The following is a 17289-nucleotide window of genomic DNA, read 5'->3' on the forward strand; positions in this document are numbered from 1 at the left end:
GACCGACTCTCCAGCCTATTGTGCATTCCTCAACAAATGCCTAAGGAAATTCCATCTCCATGGCAGCCCGCATTCTTAGACAGTTTTACATCTGTGGGAGATTGTGCAGTGAAAAAAAATGTACACATGTTTTTTTTTTTAAACACTTTGCAGCACTAATTGTTGAGGAGCAAGAAACTCTCGCAATGATTTGGCATTCTGAGAGGGCAGGCCGGTTGTGTTCATAGAATCCTACAATGCATTTGGCCCATCGAGTCTGCACCGACTCTCTCATAGAGCATCTCACCCAGGCCCTATACCCCGTAACCCCACATATTTACCTCACTCATCCCCCTAGCTTTGGACATTAAGGGGGCAATTTACCGTGGCTATTCCACCTAACCTACAGATCTTTGGACACTAAGGGGCAATTTAGCATAGCCAAACCACCTAACCTGCACATCTTTGGACACTAAGGGGCAATTTAGCATGGCCAATCAACCTAACCTACACATCTTTGGACACTAAGGGACAAGTTAGCATGGCCAATCAACCTAACCATCACATCTTTGGACACTCAGGGGCAATTTAGCATGGCCAATCAACCTAACCTTCACATCTTTGGACACTAAGGGGCAATTTAGCATGGCCAATCCATCTAACCTACACATCTTTGGACTGTGGGAGGAAACCGGAGCACCCGGAGGAAACCCACACAGACACAGGGAGAACGTGCAGACTCCGCACAGTCACTCAAGGCGGGAATCGATCCCGGGTCCCTGACTCTGTGAGGCAGCAGTGCTAACCACTGTGCCCCAACCATGTCGGCCATCCCTTGTTGAATCCTTCATGGAACAGGAGAAGAATGGTAACAGCCAATTTGTGAAAGTTCTGTTAATTTTATGAATTGTTTCTCCCCATCACTCTCAGGTGCCACGGGACATTTTGCTAAAGAGGTAATATATAAATTGCAAGATACATTTGATTTTTAGGAATTTATTGATTGATCTTCTGTGACTTTGTGCACAGGACCAAGGCCATTTTGTTTTCCAAGTCAAGCGGGGATAGAGGATGGGGAAGGATAACTAATGCGGAGTGGGGGTGAGGGGGGGCAGGGGGAAGAGAGAAGGGGAAGAGAGAAACAGAAGGAAACAGGAGGAGCTGGAGAAAGAGATAAGGATGAGAGGAAAGAGGAGAGCTAAGGATGAAAGGAGGGAACAAAAGAGCGGCAAGAGTAGAGGGGTGGCAGGAAATGAGGAGAGATAGGGGAGTCTTTTCCTTGAACTTTTTCTTATTTGTAATTTTATTTTATTACTTATTAATGTCATAAGTAAAGCTTACATTAACACTGCAATGAAGTTACTGTGAAAATCCCTCAGTCGCCACACTCTGATGCCTGTTCGGGTGCACTGAGGGAGAATTTAGCACGGCCAATCCACCTAACCAGCACATCTTTTGGACTGTGGGAGGAAACCGGAGCGCCCGGAGGAAACCCACGGGGAGAACGCACAGACTCCGCACATACAGTGGCCCAAGCCGGGAATCAAACCCGGGTCCCTGGTGCTGTGAGGCAGCAGTGCTAACCACTGTGTCACCCTTTCTTCCACTTGGTTCTCCCTGTGTCTGTGTGGTTTTCCTCCGGGTGCTCTGGTTTCCTCCCACAGTGCAAAGATGTGCAGGTTAGGTGGACTGGTCATGCTAAATTGCCCCTTAGTGTCCAAAGATGTGTACGCTTATCAATTGAGGCACAGGTTACAAAAGCAGGGAAGTCATGTTGGAGTTTTATAGAACTTTGGTGAGGCCACAGTACTGTTTGCAGTTCTGGTCGACACATTATAGGAAGGATGTGATTGCATTGGAGGGGGTGTAGAACAGATTCACCAGGATGCTGTCTGGGATGGAACATTGAAATTAGGAAGAGAGGTCGGACAGGCTTGGGTTGATTTTCTTGGGAGCAGAGAAGACTGAGGGGTGACCTGATCGAGATGCACAAGATTATGAGAGACATGGACAGAGTGGATAAAGAGCAGCTGTCCCTATTAAGCTGAAGGGGCAGTCACGAGGGGACATAGGTTCAAGGTGAGGGGCAGAAAGTTTAGGGGGGGGGATGTGAGGAAAATCTTTTTTACCCAGAGGGTGGTGAGGGTCTGGAATACGCTGCCTGGGAGGGTGGTGGCGGCGGGATGCCTCACATCCTTTAAAAAGTACCTGGATGAGCACTTGGCACGCCGTAACATTCAAGGCTAGGGGCCAAGTGCTGGTTAATGGGATTAGCTGGGAGGGCAGCTGTTTCTTGCGTGTCGGTGGAGACTCGATGGGCCGAGTTGTATGATTCATTGTATGATTCTGTGGTTCTATTCTAGGTTAGGTTGACTGGCCATGCTAAATTGCCCTTTAGTGTCCAAAGATGTGCAGGTTAGGTGGATTGGCCATGCTAAATTGCCCTTTAGTGTCCAAAGATGTGCAGGTTAGGTGGATTGGCCATGCTAAATTGCCCCTTAGTGTCCAAAGATGTGCAGGTTAGGTGGATTGGCCATGCTAAATTGCTCCTTAGTGTCCAAAGATGTGCCGGTCAGGTGGATTGGCCATGCTAAATTGCCCCTTAGTGTCCAAAGATGTGCAGGTTAGGTGGATTGGCCATGCTAAATTGCCCCTTAGTGTCCAAAGATGTGCAGGTTAGGTGGATTGGCCAAGTTAAATTGTCCCTTAGTGTCCAAAGATGTGCAGGTTAGGTGGATTGGCCAAGTTAAATTGTCCCTTAGTGTCCAAAGATGTGCAGGTTAGGTGGATTGGCCATGGTAAATGTGCACGGTTGTAGGTGTAGGGCAGGGGAGTGGGTCTGGATAAAATGCTCTTTCGGAGAGTCGGGCAGACCTGATGGGGTGAAAGGCCTCTTTCTGCACTGTCGGCATTCTTCGGTGCTCAAGTACTTTGTGCATTACTCTTCTTTAGGTGACTTAGTTGCATAACATATTCTCACAGCTTGAGGTGTGGTGCAATACCGTTGCAATCATGCAACATCTTTAATATTGTGCAGATGCTATAGCGGAAGTCGCAAAGAGGAGTTTGGTTCAAGAGGATGTTTTGATGACTTGCGAATAGGGAGAAAACAACAACAGCGGAGAAAGATTTTGCGTAGTGTAACCATCAAATTCTTAGAAAAGCACAGAAAAGGGGGTAAGCAGATATATAAAACAGCAGACCAAATGCAGAAAAATAAATTAACTGACCAACGAACAATTGAAGACCTGGGCGTACATGAAAAACACAAGAAACATCATAAGAAACTTAAATGCGAGGTGATGCATTTTGGTAGATTGAACCAGGGCAGGATTTACTCAGTTAATGGTAGAGCGTGGAGTTACAGAGCAAAGAGATCTAGGGGTACATGTTCATAGCTCCTTGAAAGTGGAGTCACAGGTGGACAGAGTGGTGAAGAAGGCATTCGACATGCTTGGTTTCATTGGTCAGAACATTGAATATAGGGGTTGGGACGTCTTGTTGAAGTTGTACAAGACATTGGTAAGGCCACATTTGGAATACAGTTCTGGTCATCCTATTATAGAAAGGAGAATATTAAACTAGAAAGAGTGCAGAAGAGATTTACTAGGATGCTACCGGGACTTGATGGTTTGAGTTATAAGGAGAGGCTGGATAGAATGGGGGACTTTTAACTCTGGAGAGTACAGCGTGATCTTTTAGAGGTCTGTATCTTTTCCCAAAAGTAGGGGAGTCTAAAACTAGAGGGCATAGGTTTAAAGTGAGAGGGGAGAGATACAAAAGTGTCCAGAGGGGCAATTTTTTCATACAGAGGATGGTGAGTGTCTGGAACAAGCGGCCAGGGGTAGTAGGAGAGGCGGGTACAATTTTGTCTTTTAAAAAGCATTTAGACAGTTACATGCGTAAGATGGATATAGAGGGATATGGGCCAAATGTGGGCAATTGGGACTAGCTTAGGGGTTAAAAAAAAGGGTGGCATGGACAAGTTAGGCCGAAGGGCCTGTTTCCATGCCCTAAACCTCTATGATTCTATGAGATAAAGATGTTGTAAGTTTTGCTATGCATAGACATTCTTTTAAGCAATTTTTACCAATTAGAATTTTTGACCTGAATTTCTGCTCCAAAATGACAATTGCAGCAATTTTTTTATTCATTGGATGTTGGTTTCGCTGGCTGGGCCAGCATTTATTGCCCATCCTTAATCGCCCTTGAATGGAGTGGCTCACTCGGCCATTTCATCATAGAATCATAGAAACCCTACAGTGCAGAAGGAGGCCATTCAGCCCATCGAGTCTGCACCGACCACAATCCCACCCAGGCCCTACCCCCACATATTTACCTGCTAATCCCTCTAACCTACACATCTAAGGACTTTAAGGGGCAATTTTTTTTTTAACCTGGCCAATCAACCTAACCCGCACATCTTTGGACTTTCTACGGCGACACGGTGGCACAGTGGTTAGCACAGCTGCCTCACAGCGCCAGAGACCTGGGTTCAATTCTGACCTCGGGGTCACTGTCTGTGCGGAGTTTGCACGTTCTCCCCATGTCTGCGTGGGTTTCCTCCGGGTGGCTGGTTTCCTCCCACAGTCCAAAGATGTTAGGTTGATTGGTCATGCTAAATTGACCCTAGTGTCAGGAGGTTAGTTGGGTAAATAAGTAGGGGATAGGGCCTGGGTGGCATTGTGGTCATAGAAATCATAGAAACCCTACAGTGCATTCGGCCCATCGAGTCTGCACTGACAACAATCCCACCCGGGCCCTATCCCTGTAATCCCACATATTTTACTCTGCTAATCGCTCTAATCTACGCATCCCGGGACACTAAGGGGCAATTTAGCATGGCCAATTTTTCTATCCCGCACATCTTTGGACTGTGGGAGGAAACCGGAGCACCCGGAGGAAACTCACGCAGACACGAGATTTGTACAAGAGAATGTACAAACTCCGCACAGAGCGTGACCCAAGCCGGGAATCGAACCCGGGTCCCTGGAGCTGTGAGGCAGCAGTGCTAACCACTGTGCCGCTCCCTGGTCAGTGCAGACCCGACGGGCTGAATGGCCTCCTTCTGCACTGTAGGGATTCTATGATAAAAACATCTAGTTTACTAATGGCCTCAAGGGAAGGTGTGCTTACCCAGTGTGGCCTACATGCAATTCCAGAAGCTTAGCAACTTGGCTGATTCTTAAGTGTTCTCCAAAGTGGCCAAGCAAACCACTCACCTGAGTTCAAAAGGGGAGCTCTGCACCGCCTTCTTCAGGGGAATTACAGGTGGACGACAAAATATTGGCCACATTCCATGGATGAAGTTTTAAAAATACAATTGGGAGCTTTGATCCCCAGATATCAAGACATCGCAAGTTTTTCAATGTGCTTCTCGTGGGTCAGGCACTGACACACTTTCTGTTTACCTTTAGGCTGGGTGAGAGCCTGGAACTCCGCTGTCCGCATGTAGGGTGGATCATATCGCGGCTCTGGTGGATTGTAGTTGCGGAACAGGTGAAGTTCTCCAGGGTGTCGGTCGGCCAGAGTTCCAGTCACCATAACTCTATGGGCAGAGTTTAAAGTTTCAAAGTTTATTTATTAGTGTCACGAGTAAGGCTTACATTAATACTGCAATGAAGTTACTGTGAAAATTCCCTAGTCGCCACACTGCCTGGGTACACTGAGGGAGAATTTAGCACAGCCAATGCACCTAACTGGTTGGACAGTGGGAGGAAACCGGAGCACATTAACTTCCGAACTCACAGACAACAATCAGTAAGGATAGGCAACAACACCTCCTCCACGATCATACTCAACACCGGTGCTCCACAAAGCTGTGTCCTCAGCCCCCTACTATACTCCTTATACACCTATGACTGTGCGGCCAAATTCCCCTCCAACTTGATTTTCAAGTTTGCTGACGACACCACCGTAGTGGGTCAGATCTCAAACAATGACGGGACACTGTATAGGAAAGAGACAGAGAATCTGGTGAACTGGTGCGGCAACAATAATCTCTCCCTCAATGTCAACAAAACGAAGGAGATTGTCATTGACTTCAGGAAGCATAGTGGAGAACATGCCCCTGTCTACATCAATGGGAATGTAGTAGAAATGGTTGAGAGTTTCAGGTTTTTAGGTGTCCAGATCACCAACAACCTGTCCTAGTCCCTCCATGCGAACACCATAGTTAACAAAGCCCACCAACGCCTCTACTTTCTCAGGAGACTAAGGAAAGTTGGCATATCTGCTACAACTCTCACCAGCCCTACAGATGCACTATAGAAAGAATGCTTTCCGGTTGTATCACAGCTTGGTATGGCTCCTGCTCTGCCCAAGACCACAGGAAACTATAAAGGATCGTGAACGCAGACAAGTCCATCATTCAAACCAGCCTCCCATCCATTGACTCTGTCTACACTTCCCGCTGCCTCAGCAAAGCAGCCAGCATAATTAAGGACCCCATGCACCCCGGACATTCTCTCTTCCACCTTCTTCCGTCGGGAAAAAAATACAAAAGTCTGAGGACACGTACCAACCGACTCAAGAACAGCTTCTTCCCTGCTGCTGTCAGACCTTTGAATGGACCTACCTCGCATTAAGTTGACCCACTGAGACATCGCTGGACACCCATCTTTGTGTGTGCTACAAGTCAGCATTCAAGATGCCCTTACCTACCCACCACTGGCAGCAATGATATTAAACAAAGTTAATAGATAAACCATTTTGAAAAGCATGCCAAGATAGTTCACTTTTATTCAAAAAGTTGAAGAGTGAATTTAATATAATATAGAATTGGGGATTGGTTGCAAGTCAAGGTTAAGTTTGTGCAATAGTTAGTATTTTAATATGTAGCAAAGTAACAGGATAAAAACAGATGGGAAAACACAAGAGGTGTTTTCATCGTCACTCTGAAATCAAAAATTATTAACTCACTTTGGTTTGGTGACGTCAGTCATTTTGGTGTTTTCCCCAAACTCCTTCTTCAGAAACTCCTCGAGTGGAACTGAGGAAAATGGCCGGGATCCTTTAAAGACTTCATCTTTCATCCGGAAATACAGGCAACGCAGATATTCCATGGATTTACCTACGAGCGAGAGGAAAGCAGTATCCAACAGTGGGTGCCTCGAGCAAAGCATAGAATCCCTGCAGGGCAGAAGGAGGCCCTTTGGCCCATTGGGTCTGCACCGACTCCATCACAGCATCCCATCCAGATCCTATCCCCGTATCCCCATATATTTACCCCTAACTTACACATCTTAGAATCACTGAATTCTTACAGTGCAGGAGGCCATTCGGTCCATCGAGTCTGCACCGAAAATAATCCCACCCAGGCCCTATCCCCGTAACCCCACATATTTACCCTACTAATCCCCCGGTCACTAAGGGACAATTTAGCATGGCCAATCAACCTAACCCGCACATCTTTGGGCTGTGGGAGGAAACCGGAGCAGCCGGAGGAAACCCACGCGGACATGGGGAGAATGTGCAAACTCCGCACAGACAGTGACCCAAGGCCGGAATTGAACCCAGGTCCCTGGTGCTGTGAGGTGGCAGTGCCAACCAGTGTGCCACTGTGCCGCCCCTTTATCACAAGCTACACCTTTTATCACCTTTATCACTAGCTATAGAAGGAAAGAGGGAAGAAAGATTTGAATGAAGTCAACCTCAAACATGGTTTGAATTTTTTCAATGGGGACAACACATCAAATAACACTTCTTCTGAAAACTATGCAAAGCTTCCTGTTTCCCCCCCAAAAAATACCAACTTTGGTACGGAATGCATGCTTCCTGTGGAGGGACAAGTACAGCCACACACTGATAAACAAATACAGATGTTTCAGTCATTGAGAATAGAGCCAATGTCTGGATGATCCTTCGTCAGAGCAGGATGAGATTTATACATCTTCGATACGTTATACATCAATTGTCTTCAGCTCTGACGAAGGGTCATCCAGACTCGAAACGTTAGCTCTATTCTCTCCCCATAGATGCTGTCAGACCTGCTGAGATTTTCCAGCATTTTCTGTTTTTGGTCCAGATTCCAGCACCCGCAGTATTTTGCCTTTATTTCAGTCATCGAACTGATTGGGTTTGAACTTCCTCAGCAACGTTAAGTCTGGGCCCAAAAGTGGTCCAAAACAAGATGGACGTCAATCCCAAAATACCACGCAGGGAGATGCGGTATGGTTGGGGCCTCCCAGCAGCTAGTTATGGCATGGTAGAGTCCGGCAGTTAAGCCTGCCAATCCCCCTTTTGGCTGCAATTAGAATCATACAGCGCAGAAGAGGCCATTCGACCCATCGAGTCCGCACCAACACATTACAAACATCTGAACTCCCACCTAATCCCATCTGTCAGCACTTGGCCCATAGCGCTGAATGTTATGATGTGCCAAGTACTCATCCAGGTACTTTTTAAAGGATGTGAGGCATCCCGCCTCCACCACCCTCCCAGGCAGCGCATTCCAGACCCTCACCACCCTCTGAGTAAAAAGGTTTTTCCTCGCATCCCCTCTAAACCTCCTGCCCCTGACAAACCCAGAAAGGGAATGAAAGATAACATAACATCGCACTTTAAATTGAACAGTAAGGGACAGAAACTACCAGAATAACCATTGAAAGGGAGGGGAGTACATGATTTTTTGAAAAAATATATCTAAATTCACCAATAATTTTTGAACAATTTCACTATTTTTAAACAAATCGGTGTCACCTTGGAATTCACATCTCTGCCTGAATCAAAGCACGCACAGAGTTTAAAGTTTTTTAAAAAGTTTTAAGTTTATTAGTGTCACAAGTAGGCTTACATTAATACTGCAATGAAGTTACTGTGAAAATCCCTGAGTCGCCACACTCCGGCGCCTGTTCGGGTAAACTGAGGGAGAATTTAGCACGGCCAATGCACCTAATTAACATGTCTTTCGGACTGTGGGAGGAAACCGGAGCACCCGGAGGAAACCCACGCAGACACGGGGAGAATGTGCAGACTCTGCACAGACAGTGACCCAAGCCGGGAATCGAACCCGGGTCCCCGGCGCTGTGAGGCAGCAGTGCTAACCAACTGTGCCACCGTGCCGCCCGACATTCATATGGATCCCTGTATCTTTCAAGAAACTGTTAAATATTTTCCCAACCCCAAATCCTCTCATGCATAACCCACCTGGTTCACTAATGTCCTTTAGGGAAAGAAATCCGCCCGCCACGGCAGATGGTGGAATTTGAATTCAACAAAAAGTATCTGGAATTAAGAATCTACTGATGACCGTGAAACCATTGTCGGAAAAACCCATCTGGTTCACTGATGTACTTTGGGGAAGGAAATCTGCCGTCCTTACCTGGTCTGGCCTTCATGTGATTCCAGAGCCTCAGCAATGTAGTTGACTCTCAACTGCCCTCCAAGGGGCAACTAGGGACGGGCAATAAATGCTGGCCGAGCCAGCGATGCCCATGTGCCACAAATGAATAAAAACCTGATGCTCCCCTTCCCCACCCCATGGGTCCAACTTGCCAACTTCGTAAGGAACTTACCATGTACGATGGCGAGGGCCAGGATTCCGCCAGTGCTGGTGCCTGATATCCAGTCGAAGAGCTCCCGGATGGGCTGTCCAGCAGTCTGCTCGATGGCAATGAGCAGCTGAATTAAGACAAGGCCTCGAATTCCACCCCCGTCCAGGCACAGCAAGCGGTCGTATCTGAAAATGAACACCATGCGATTGAACAAAACTGAAGGAAGTAACATTAATGTCCATTCAAAGAACAACAAACAGCGCAGGAACAGGCCCTTTGGCCCTCCAAGCCCGCGCCAATCACTTTTATCTATCTGGATCAACTGCTTAAATCCCTCTATTCTCCGTTTGTTCATATCAAGATATGTCTTAAATGTCACTAATGTAAGTACCTCACTTGGCGGTGCATTCCAGACCCCCCACCACCCTCTGTGTAAAACACTTCCCCCGCACATCTCCACTGAACCTTCCCCCCGCTATCTTGAACTTGTGCCCCCTTGTAATTGTCATTTCTGCCCTGGGAAAAACATTCCAACTGTTCACCCTAACTATACCCCTCATAATTCTATAAACTTCTATCAGGTCGCCCCATGGTCTCCGTCTTTCCAGGGAGAACAATCCCAGCTCATTCAACCCACACTCTTACCTCCGGTGCATATATCCATCACCATCCAGAGCATCCACCCCTTTCGATAAGGACCCGACTACAGTGGCAATCCCGATGATATCCTCAAATCCTGAAGACAGAAGGCACTTTATTGGTTACTATCAGCTGCTCTACCCCATCCACTCACAGTGCAAAGTCCCACACCAACAGGTTTATTGTTATTTGATTAGTGCTACGGTATTGTAGCAGATTGTTAGTGGATTAGTACTCGAGAGGGGTGGATTAATAATCTAGAGAACGCACCCCATTGTGGCAGCATCAAGATCTGATGTGAATTCAAGTTAAAACTCAGAAGAAGAAAGCTGGGTTCAGTGACCGTGAGCTGTTGGATTGTTGTAAAAGTTTAACTGGTTATTAATGTTCTTTCGAGAAAGGGGACCTGGCTCTTGCCTGTGTGTGACTCCAATCCCGCCAATATACTACGTGTGACTCCAGAGCCACAGCAATGTGGTTGACTCTCAACTGCCCTCTGAACAAGGGCAACTAGGGATGGGCAATAAATGCTGGCCAGCCAGCGACGCCCATGTCCCACGAATGAATGGGAAAAAAAGATAAAGCCACTCAGTTGTAATGAGCCACTACCTACCAGTTCAAGAAGGTGGTCCACCACCACCTTCTCAACCAGGAGTGGGGATATAATAGGAAGCCTTGTTTCGAGTACAAACTGCACTCATATCCATCGTTTTGGGAAATAGATATTTCAAAAGTATTTTGATGTTTCAAAATGTTGGACTCTGCATCGTCGACGACTGCTGTGGTATTTGAGTTTAATAATTCAGGAAACAAAAAAAAAAAGGGCTCTGTTCGTTAAAGAATTTTAAGAATAAGTATAACAAAGATGGCAACCTCATCCCCCCCCTCCCCATAGCTCATCCCACAGGTCACCTCTCTGCAGATGTTAACGCGAGGTTCGCCAGTCACACATAATCAACTTGACAAATTTAAAACTCCAGCGTGATTCAATGATAAATTAAAAGCAGCAACGGGAATGAGGAAAAGTGAAGACGGAGGAAAGGCGAATCTTGCAGAGAGCAGTTCAGCCTGTGACATTGTTGATAAAGCGTTTAACTTTAGAAAAAGATCCCTCTGCCCACCTTACTGACCCCTCCCCACCCCTCCCTCCCCCACCGCAAAGCAGGACAGGAATCCAGGTGACAGAAGCGAGGATGCAACAAAAGGGAGCCAATGGCTGAGGTTACCTAATCCATGGTTGGTTTTCACTGGGAGTGATCTTGAGGTGTGGCTGGGTGATGGCATGGGGGAGTCAGGAGAAGGCGGACAACAACGTTCGGCCCCTATACTATAGAGGAGGCTCAGCATCACCTTCCGGTTAGTGCCTTCGAAGGCATCAAACAGTTAGTGCCGGAACATAAACAGGCAAAGCACGATTTTAATTCTGAACCACATAGAAACACATTTACCACATGCAGGCTTAACTGTTACTTGTTATTAATGCACCTTTCAAAAATTTGCAAAGTTTCAAACCAAAATGCTATGTTTGAGGTGACTGTTTATGTCTCTTTCTTAAGGCTGGGACGAAAGTTGTCCCTCCACCCCCCCCCCCCCCAACTTCTCCTCCATCTCCTTCTATCAAGAGTGGGGAGAGGGAAGAGAAAGGGGGGGAGAATTTCACGCGGCTGAGGCACATTTGTCAAGTGGAGCTTCTTTATTTAACGCCATTTCTGTTATTTTGTTTTGCTATTTTTCATGAGAATCTAATCATGCAAATTCACCTAAACTGTTCTGCACTGGATATCTGCCATGATGTGGAGATGCTGGCGTTGGACTGGGGTAAGCACAGTAAGAAGTCTCACAACACCAGGTTAAAGTCCAACAGGTTTATTTGCTAGCACAAGCCACAAGCTTTCGGAGCACTGCCCCTTCATCAGGTGAGTGGGAGTTGTTTGTGAACACAACTCCTGTTTGTGAGCACAACTCCCACTCACCTGATGAAGGGGCAGTGCTCCGAAAGCTTGTGGCTTGTGCTAGCAAATAAACCTGTTGGACTTTAACCTGGTGTTGTGAGACTTCTTACTGGATACCTGCAGCAGTGTTGGCTAATCAGAAGACCATTTTTTTTAAAAGCTCCTCTCAGAGAATCATTGAATCCCCACACTGCAGAAGGAGCCATGATATGGAGATGCCGGCATTGGACTGGGGTAGGCACAATAAGTAGTCTCACTACCCCAGGTTAAAGTCCAACAGGTTTATTTGGTAGCACGAGCTTTCGGAGCGCCGCTCCTTCATCAGATGAGGCACTCACCTGGTGAAGAAGCAGCGCTCCGAAAGCTCGTGCTACCAAATAAACCTGTTGGACTTTAACTTGATGTTGTGAGACTACTTACACTGTGGAAGGAGGCCATTCGGCCCATCGAGCCTGCACTGACCACAATCCCACCCAGGCCCTATTCCCGTAACCCCACATATTTTACACTGCTAATCCCCTGACTCTAAGGGGCAATGTAGCACGGCCAATCCGCCTAACCCGCACATCTTTGGAGTGTGGGAGGAAACCCACACAGACACGGGGAGAGCGCGCAGACTCCACACAGTGACCTGAGGCCAGAATTAAACCCAGGTCCCTGGCGCTGTAAGGCAGCATTGCTAACCACTGTGCCACCATGCCGCCCACCAACCTCTCGCCAGCCTTTCCTGAACTGGATATTGTTTCTGTGCAGTTCTACAGGCCGTTACTTCGCAGGCAACAATCCCTAACCCATCTGGTTAGTTACACTGCTGCTCCCAGGTCACCAGTGGCCAAGAAGAGTAAGTGGACTGCCCTGTTCCAAGGCATTTACTTGTTTATTTATTAGTGTCACAGGTAGGCTTATATTAACACTGCAGTGACGTTACTGTGAAAATTCCCTAGTCGCCACACTCCGGCGCCTGTTCGGGTACACTGAGGCAGAATTTAGCATGGCCAAACCACCTAACCAGCACGTCTTTCGGACTTTGGCAGGAAACCGGTGATCACATCCTCAGCAAAGCCATTGGAAATGGAACAGAATTGGGGAAAACTCCTGTCTCACTATTAAGTAGCAGTAGCACAGTGGTTGGCACTGCTGCCTCACAGCGCCAGAGACCCAGGTTCGATTCCCGGCTTGGGTCACTGTCTGTGCGGAGTTTGCACGTTCTCCCCGTGTCTGCGTGGGTTTCTTCCGGGTGCTCCGGTTCCCTCCCACAGTCCAAAAGACGTGCTGGTTAGGGTGCATTGGCCATGCTAAAATTCTCCCTCAGTGTACCCGAACAGGCGCCGGAGTGTGGCAACTAGGGGATTCTCACAGTAACTTTCATTGTAACGTTCAGTGTTAATGTGAGCCTACTTGTGACAAATAAATAAACTTTAAGATAACTGAACTTTAAATGGCTTCCACTCAGAAACCAGGTCCCAGTTACCGCATTTCTGAAAATCAGAGCTCACTGTATTAGAGGGCAGAGGAGTGGTGGGGAAAGAGGGGACACTCAACAGGAGCAAGCTACGTTCCTGTTCCGAGATGAAGCACACCTGTACTCCAGGCATGGGATCAGAGAGGGGAAGTACTCTCCCTATTTTAGAACGCCATTCACTCGGCTATTTATTTCCTTTCAAGAACCCACTCGATAATACATGACCTACATTTAATTGGGAGTCTAAGAACCACGGTACCAGCCTTGTTCAACACGCTTCACCAAAGGCCTCGTATTCACCAGCATCAACACGGCACGGCGGCACAGTGTGTTAGCACTGCTACCTCACGGCGCCAGGGACCAGGCTTGCGTCGCTGCCTGTGCGGAGTCTGCACGTTCTCCCCGTGTCTGCCTGGGTTTCCTCCGGGTGCTCCGGTTTCCTCCCACAGTCCGAAAGATGTGTGGGTTAGGTTGATTGTCCATGATAAATTGACCCTAGTCTCAGGGGATTAGCAAGGTAACCCCCCGTAACCCCACATATTAGCAAATATGTGGGGTTACGGTCATCAGTGCAGACTCAATGGGCCGAATGGCCTCCTTCTGCACTGTAGGGATTCTATGATTTTACGAATTGCATATTTATAAATCTTCAGATAATACTGATTTTCCATACCTACGTAATAGATTAAAACACTCATATTTTTACATATTTTGTCCAGAAATATTATTTATCAAGTTTATTTATTTATTAGTCACAAGTAGGCTGACATTAACACTGCAATGAAGTTACTGTGAAAGCCTCCTAGTCGCCACACTCCGGCGCCTGTTCGGGTACACTGAGGGAGAATTTAGCACGGCCAATGCGCCCTAACCAGCACGTCTTTCAGGCTGTGAGAGGAAACCGGAGGAAACCCACGCAGACATGGGGAGAACATGCAGACTCCGCACAGACAGTGGCCCAAGCCGGGAATCGACAGTGAGACAGTAGTGCTAACCACCATGCCGCCCTTAAATATTCTTATATTTTGACAACTGACATTAATCCTTCCCTCCCCCCCGCCATATAAATTCCTCCATCGACATCTATTCTGATATAATCATGACACCCTGAAATTACGTCCTCCTAACGATGGTGGCGCTGATGTCACTGCCAACAACTGGAATCAAACCACATCAGCCCTGCATGTTTCAGAACCACTAATGCAAGACAAGCATTTTTAAAAACCAGAGGGTATCAGTGATGCTGACAAGGCCAACATTGGTGTTGCCCATCCTTAATTTTGCTCAAGATTGGGTGGTGACCCATCTTCTTGAGCCACTGCAGGACGGCACGGTGGTTAATGCTGCTGCCTCACAGCGCCCAGGGACCCGGGTTCGATTCCCGGCTTGGGGTCACTGTCTGTGCGGAGTCTGCGCGCTCTCCCCGTATCTATGTGGGTTTCCTCCGGGTGCTCCGGTCTCCTCCCACAGTCTGAAAGATGTGCGGGGTTAAGTTGATTGGCCGTGCTAAATTAACCCAAGTGTCAGAGGGATTAGCAGGGTAAATATGTGGGGTTACAGGGATAGGGCTTGGGTGGGATTGAGGTCGGTGCAGACTTGATGGGCCGAATGGCCCCCTTCTGCACTGTAGGGATCGCATGATTCTAGTCTTATGAAATGTTTCTCTCTCCACAAATGTTGCCTGATCAGTATTTCAAAGGAGGCAATTCGGAGAAGGTTCACTAGGATGATCCCTGGGATGGAGGGATTGTCTTATGAGGAAAGGTTAAACAGATTGGGACTCGACTCACTGGAATTTGTTAGAATGAGAGGTGATTTCACTGAAACATTTGGGATTCTTCAGGGGTTTGACAGGGTAAATGCTGAGAGGATGCTTCCCCTCATGGGAGAGTCCAGGAGCAGACGGCATGGTCTCAGAATAAAGGGGTGCCAATTTAAGACGGAGATGAGGAGGAATTTCTTCTCTGAGGGGTGAGTCTCTTTGGAACTCCTTGCCACAGGGGGCAGAGTCCTTGTGTATATTTAAGGCTGAGATGGGTAGATTTTTGATCAGTAAGGGCATCCAGGGTTACGGGGAAAGTGGACATGAGGACAGTCGGATCAGCCATCATTTTATTGAATGGTAGAACAGGCTTGAGGGGCCGAATGGCCTACTCATGTTCCTATTTCTTATGGTCTTAGGATCTGGCGAGTGGTTCCAGCTTTTCCTGTTTCATTTCAGTTTTCACAATCTGTTTGTTCGTGATGGTTGAAAGTTGTCTTTGGAGATCCCAGGTAGTATATTCCCAGGGGAATTTTGTTCTCTGCGCTAACTCTTTCCACTTTGAGAAGATAGGAAACGTGGACGTTTGCCACGTAGCATTTCCAAAAGCTTTCAAAAACTGTTGGAATATGCTGCCAAAGTTTCAGGGCACAGTTTCAAAACAGGATATGAAGCGAGTGATGGGTCAAGTTTGGGGTAATACGGTGGCACAGTGGGCCTCACAGCTCCAGGGACCCGGGTTTGAATCCTGGCTTGGGTGACTATTTGTGTGGAGTTTGCATGTTCTCCCCGTGTCTGCGTGGATTTCCTCCGGGTGCTCCGGTTTCCTCCCACAGTCCAAAGATGTGCGGGTTAGGTTGATTGGCCATGCTAAATTGTCCCTTAGTGTGAGGGGGATTAGTGGAGTAAATAAGTGGGGTTATGGGAATAGGGTCTGAGTGGGATTGTGGTTGGTGTAGACTCGATGGGCCAAATGGCTTCCTTCTGCACTGTAGGGATTCCATGAAGTAAGTTTTAGCCTGAACAATGTAGACTGTGCTAATTGCCACGTTGCTAAGAGAACAGGAGAACATGGTGGACACTCGGAGTAATTTCCGAAACAGTGCACTACAGAGGAATCGTCAGACTTGAAGTAAACTATGATACCTTTCACTTCACATTTAAGATTGCATCTTTCACTTTGTAGAGAGATCTGGTTTATTGAAATTGCCGGATTTCAGAGGCCCACAGTTAAAACTGAGCGAAGAGAGTCTGACACTATAACAGCTTTATAATGTTCATTCTTATATTCAGTACTTGAAAAACATCTCTGGGACATCACTTTGAGAGCAGAGACAATCAATAACATAAACTGGTCACCCAGCTGAGATCAATGGATCACAATAGCTCATGCAACATGCTCTGGTTATAGTACAGTCAGTGTGACACTATCAAGCACCTACTATCACACAATATACCATGCATCATACGTAACTCCATAATACAGAAAGCAACCTCAAGTAAAACTCTCCCCATTTCAAATTCCTCACATTCTGTACCTTTACAGCCTTGGAAAAATATTAGAATTTTTAAAAAATCATAAAGGTATACACCAGGACAAGGCCCTAAAGCCATGATGTGGAGATGTCGGTGTTGGATCGGGGTGGGCACAGTAAGAAGTCTCACAACACCAGGTTAAAGTCCAACAGGTTTATTTGGAATCACGAGCTTTCGGAGCGCTGCTCTTTCACCAGGTGAATCTCACCTGATGAAGGAGCAGCGCTCCGAAAGCTCGTGATTCCAAATTAACCTGTTGGACTTTAACTTGGTGTGAAACTTCCTACAAGGTCCAAAAGCAGCATCCATGCGGGGCAGCACGGGATGGCACGGTGGCACAGTGGTTAGCACTGCTGCCTCACAGCGCCAGGGACCTGGGTTCAATTCCAGCCTTGGGTGACTGTCTGTGTGGAGTTTGCACGTTCTCTCCATGTCTGCGTGGGTTTCCTCCGGTTGCTCCGGTTT

At 47.2% G+C, this 17289-nt stretch overlaps 1 protein-coding gene across 3 annotated transcripts in view; it reads right to left on the minus strand.

The window, feature by feature from the left end:
- The window catches only part of pla2g6 (phospholipase A2, group VI (cytosolic, calcium-independent)), a 105028-nt gene that overhangs the window by 11898 nt on the left and 75841 nt on the right, over positions 1 to 17289 (minus strand). For 2 of the 3 annotated variants that reach the window (XM_078237437.1, XM_078237436.1), the window contains exons 10-14: positions 11339 to 11476; positions 10119 to 10209; positions 9495 to 9658; positions 6901 to 7051; positions 5391 to 5527 (exon numbers count right to left, since the gene is read on the minus strand). In XM_078237437.1, coding sequence (XP_078093563.1) covers positions 5391 to 5527; positions 6901 to 7051; positions 9495 to 9658; positions 10119 to 10209; positions 11339 to 11476 — 681 coding nt within the window. The remainder of the gene's footprint in view (positions 1 to 5390; positions 5528 to 6900; positions 7052 to 9494; positions 9659 to 10118; positions 10210 to 11338; positions 11477 to 17289) is intronic. The other variant, XM_078237438.1, reaches the window with a different exon arrangement.

Source organism: Mustelus asterias, chromosome 21 (genome assembly GCF_964213995.1).
Source record: "Mustelus asterias chromosome 21, sMusAst1.hap1.1, whole genome shotgun sequence".
NCBI lineage: Eukaryota > Metazoa > Chordata > Chondrichthyes > Carcharhiniformes > Triakidae > Mustelus > Mustelus asterias.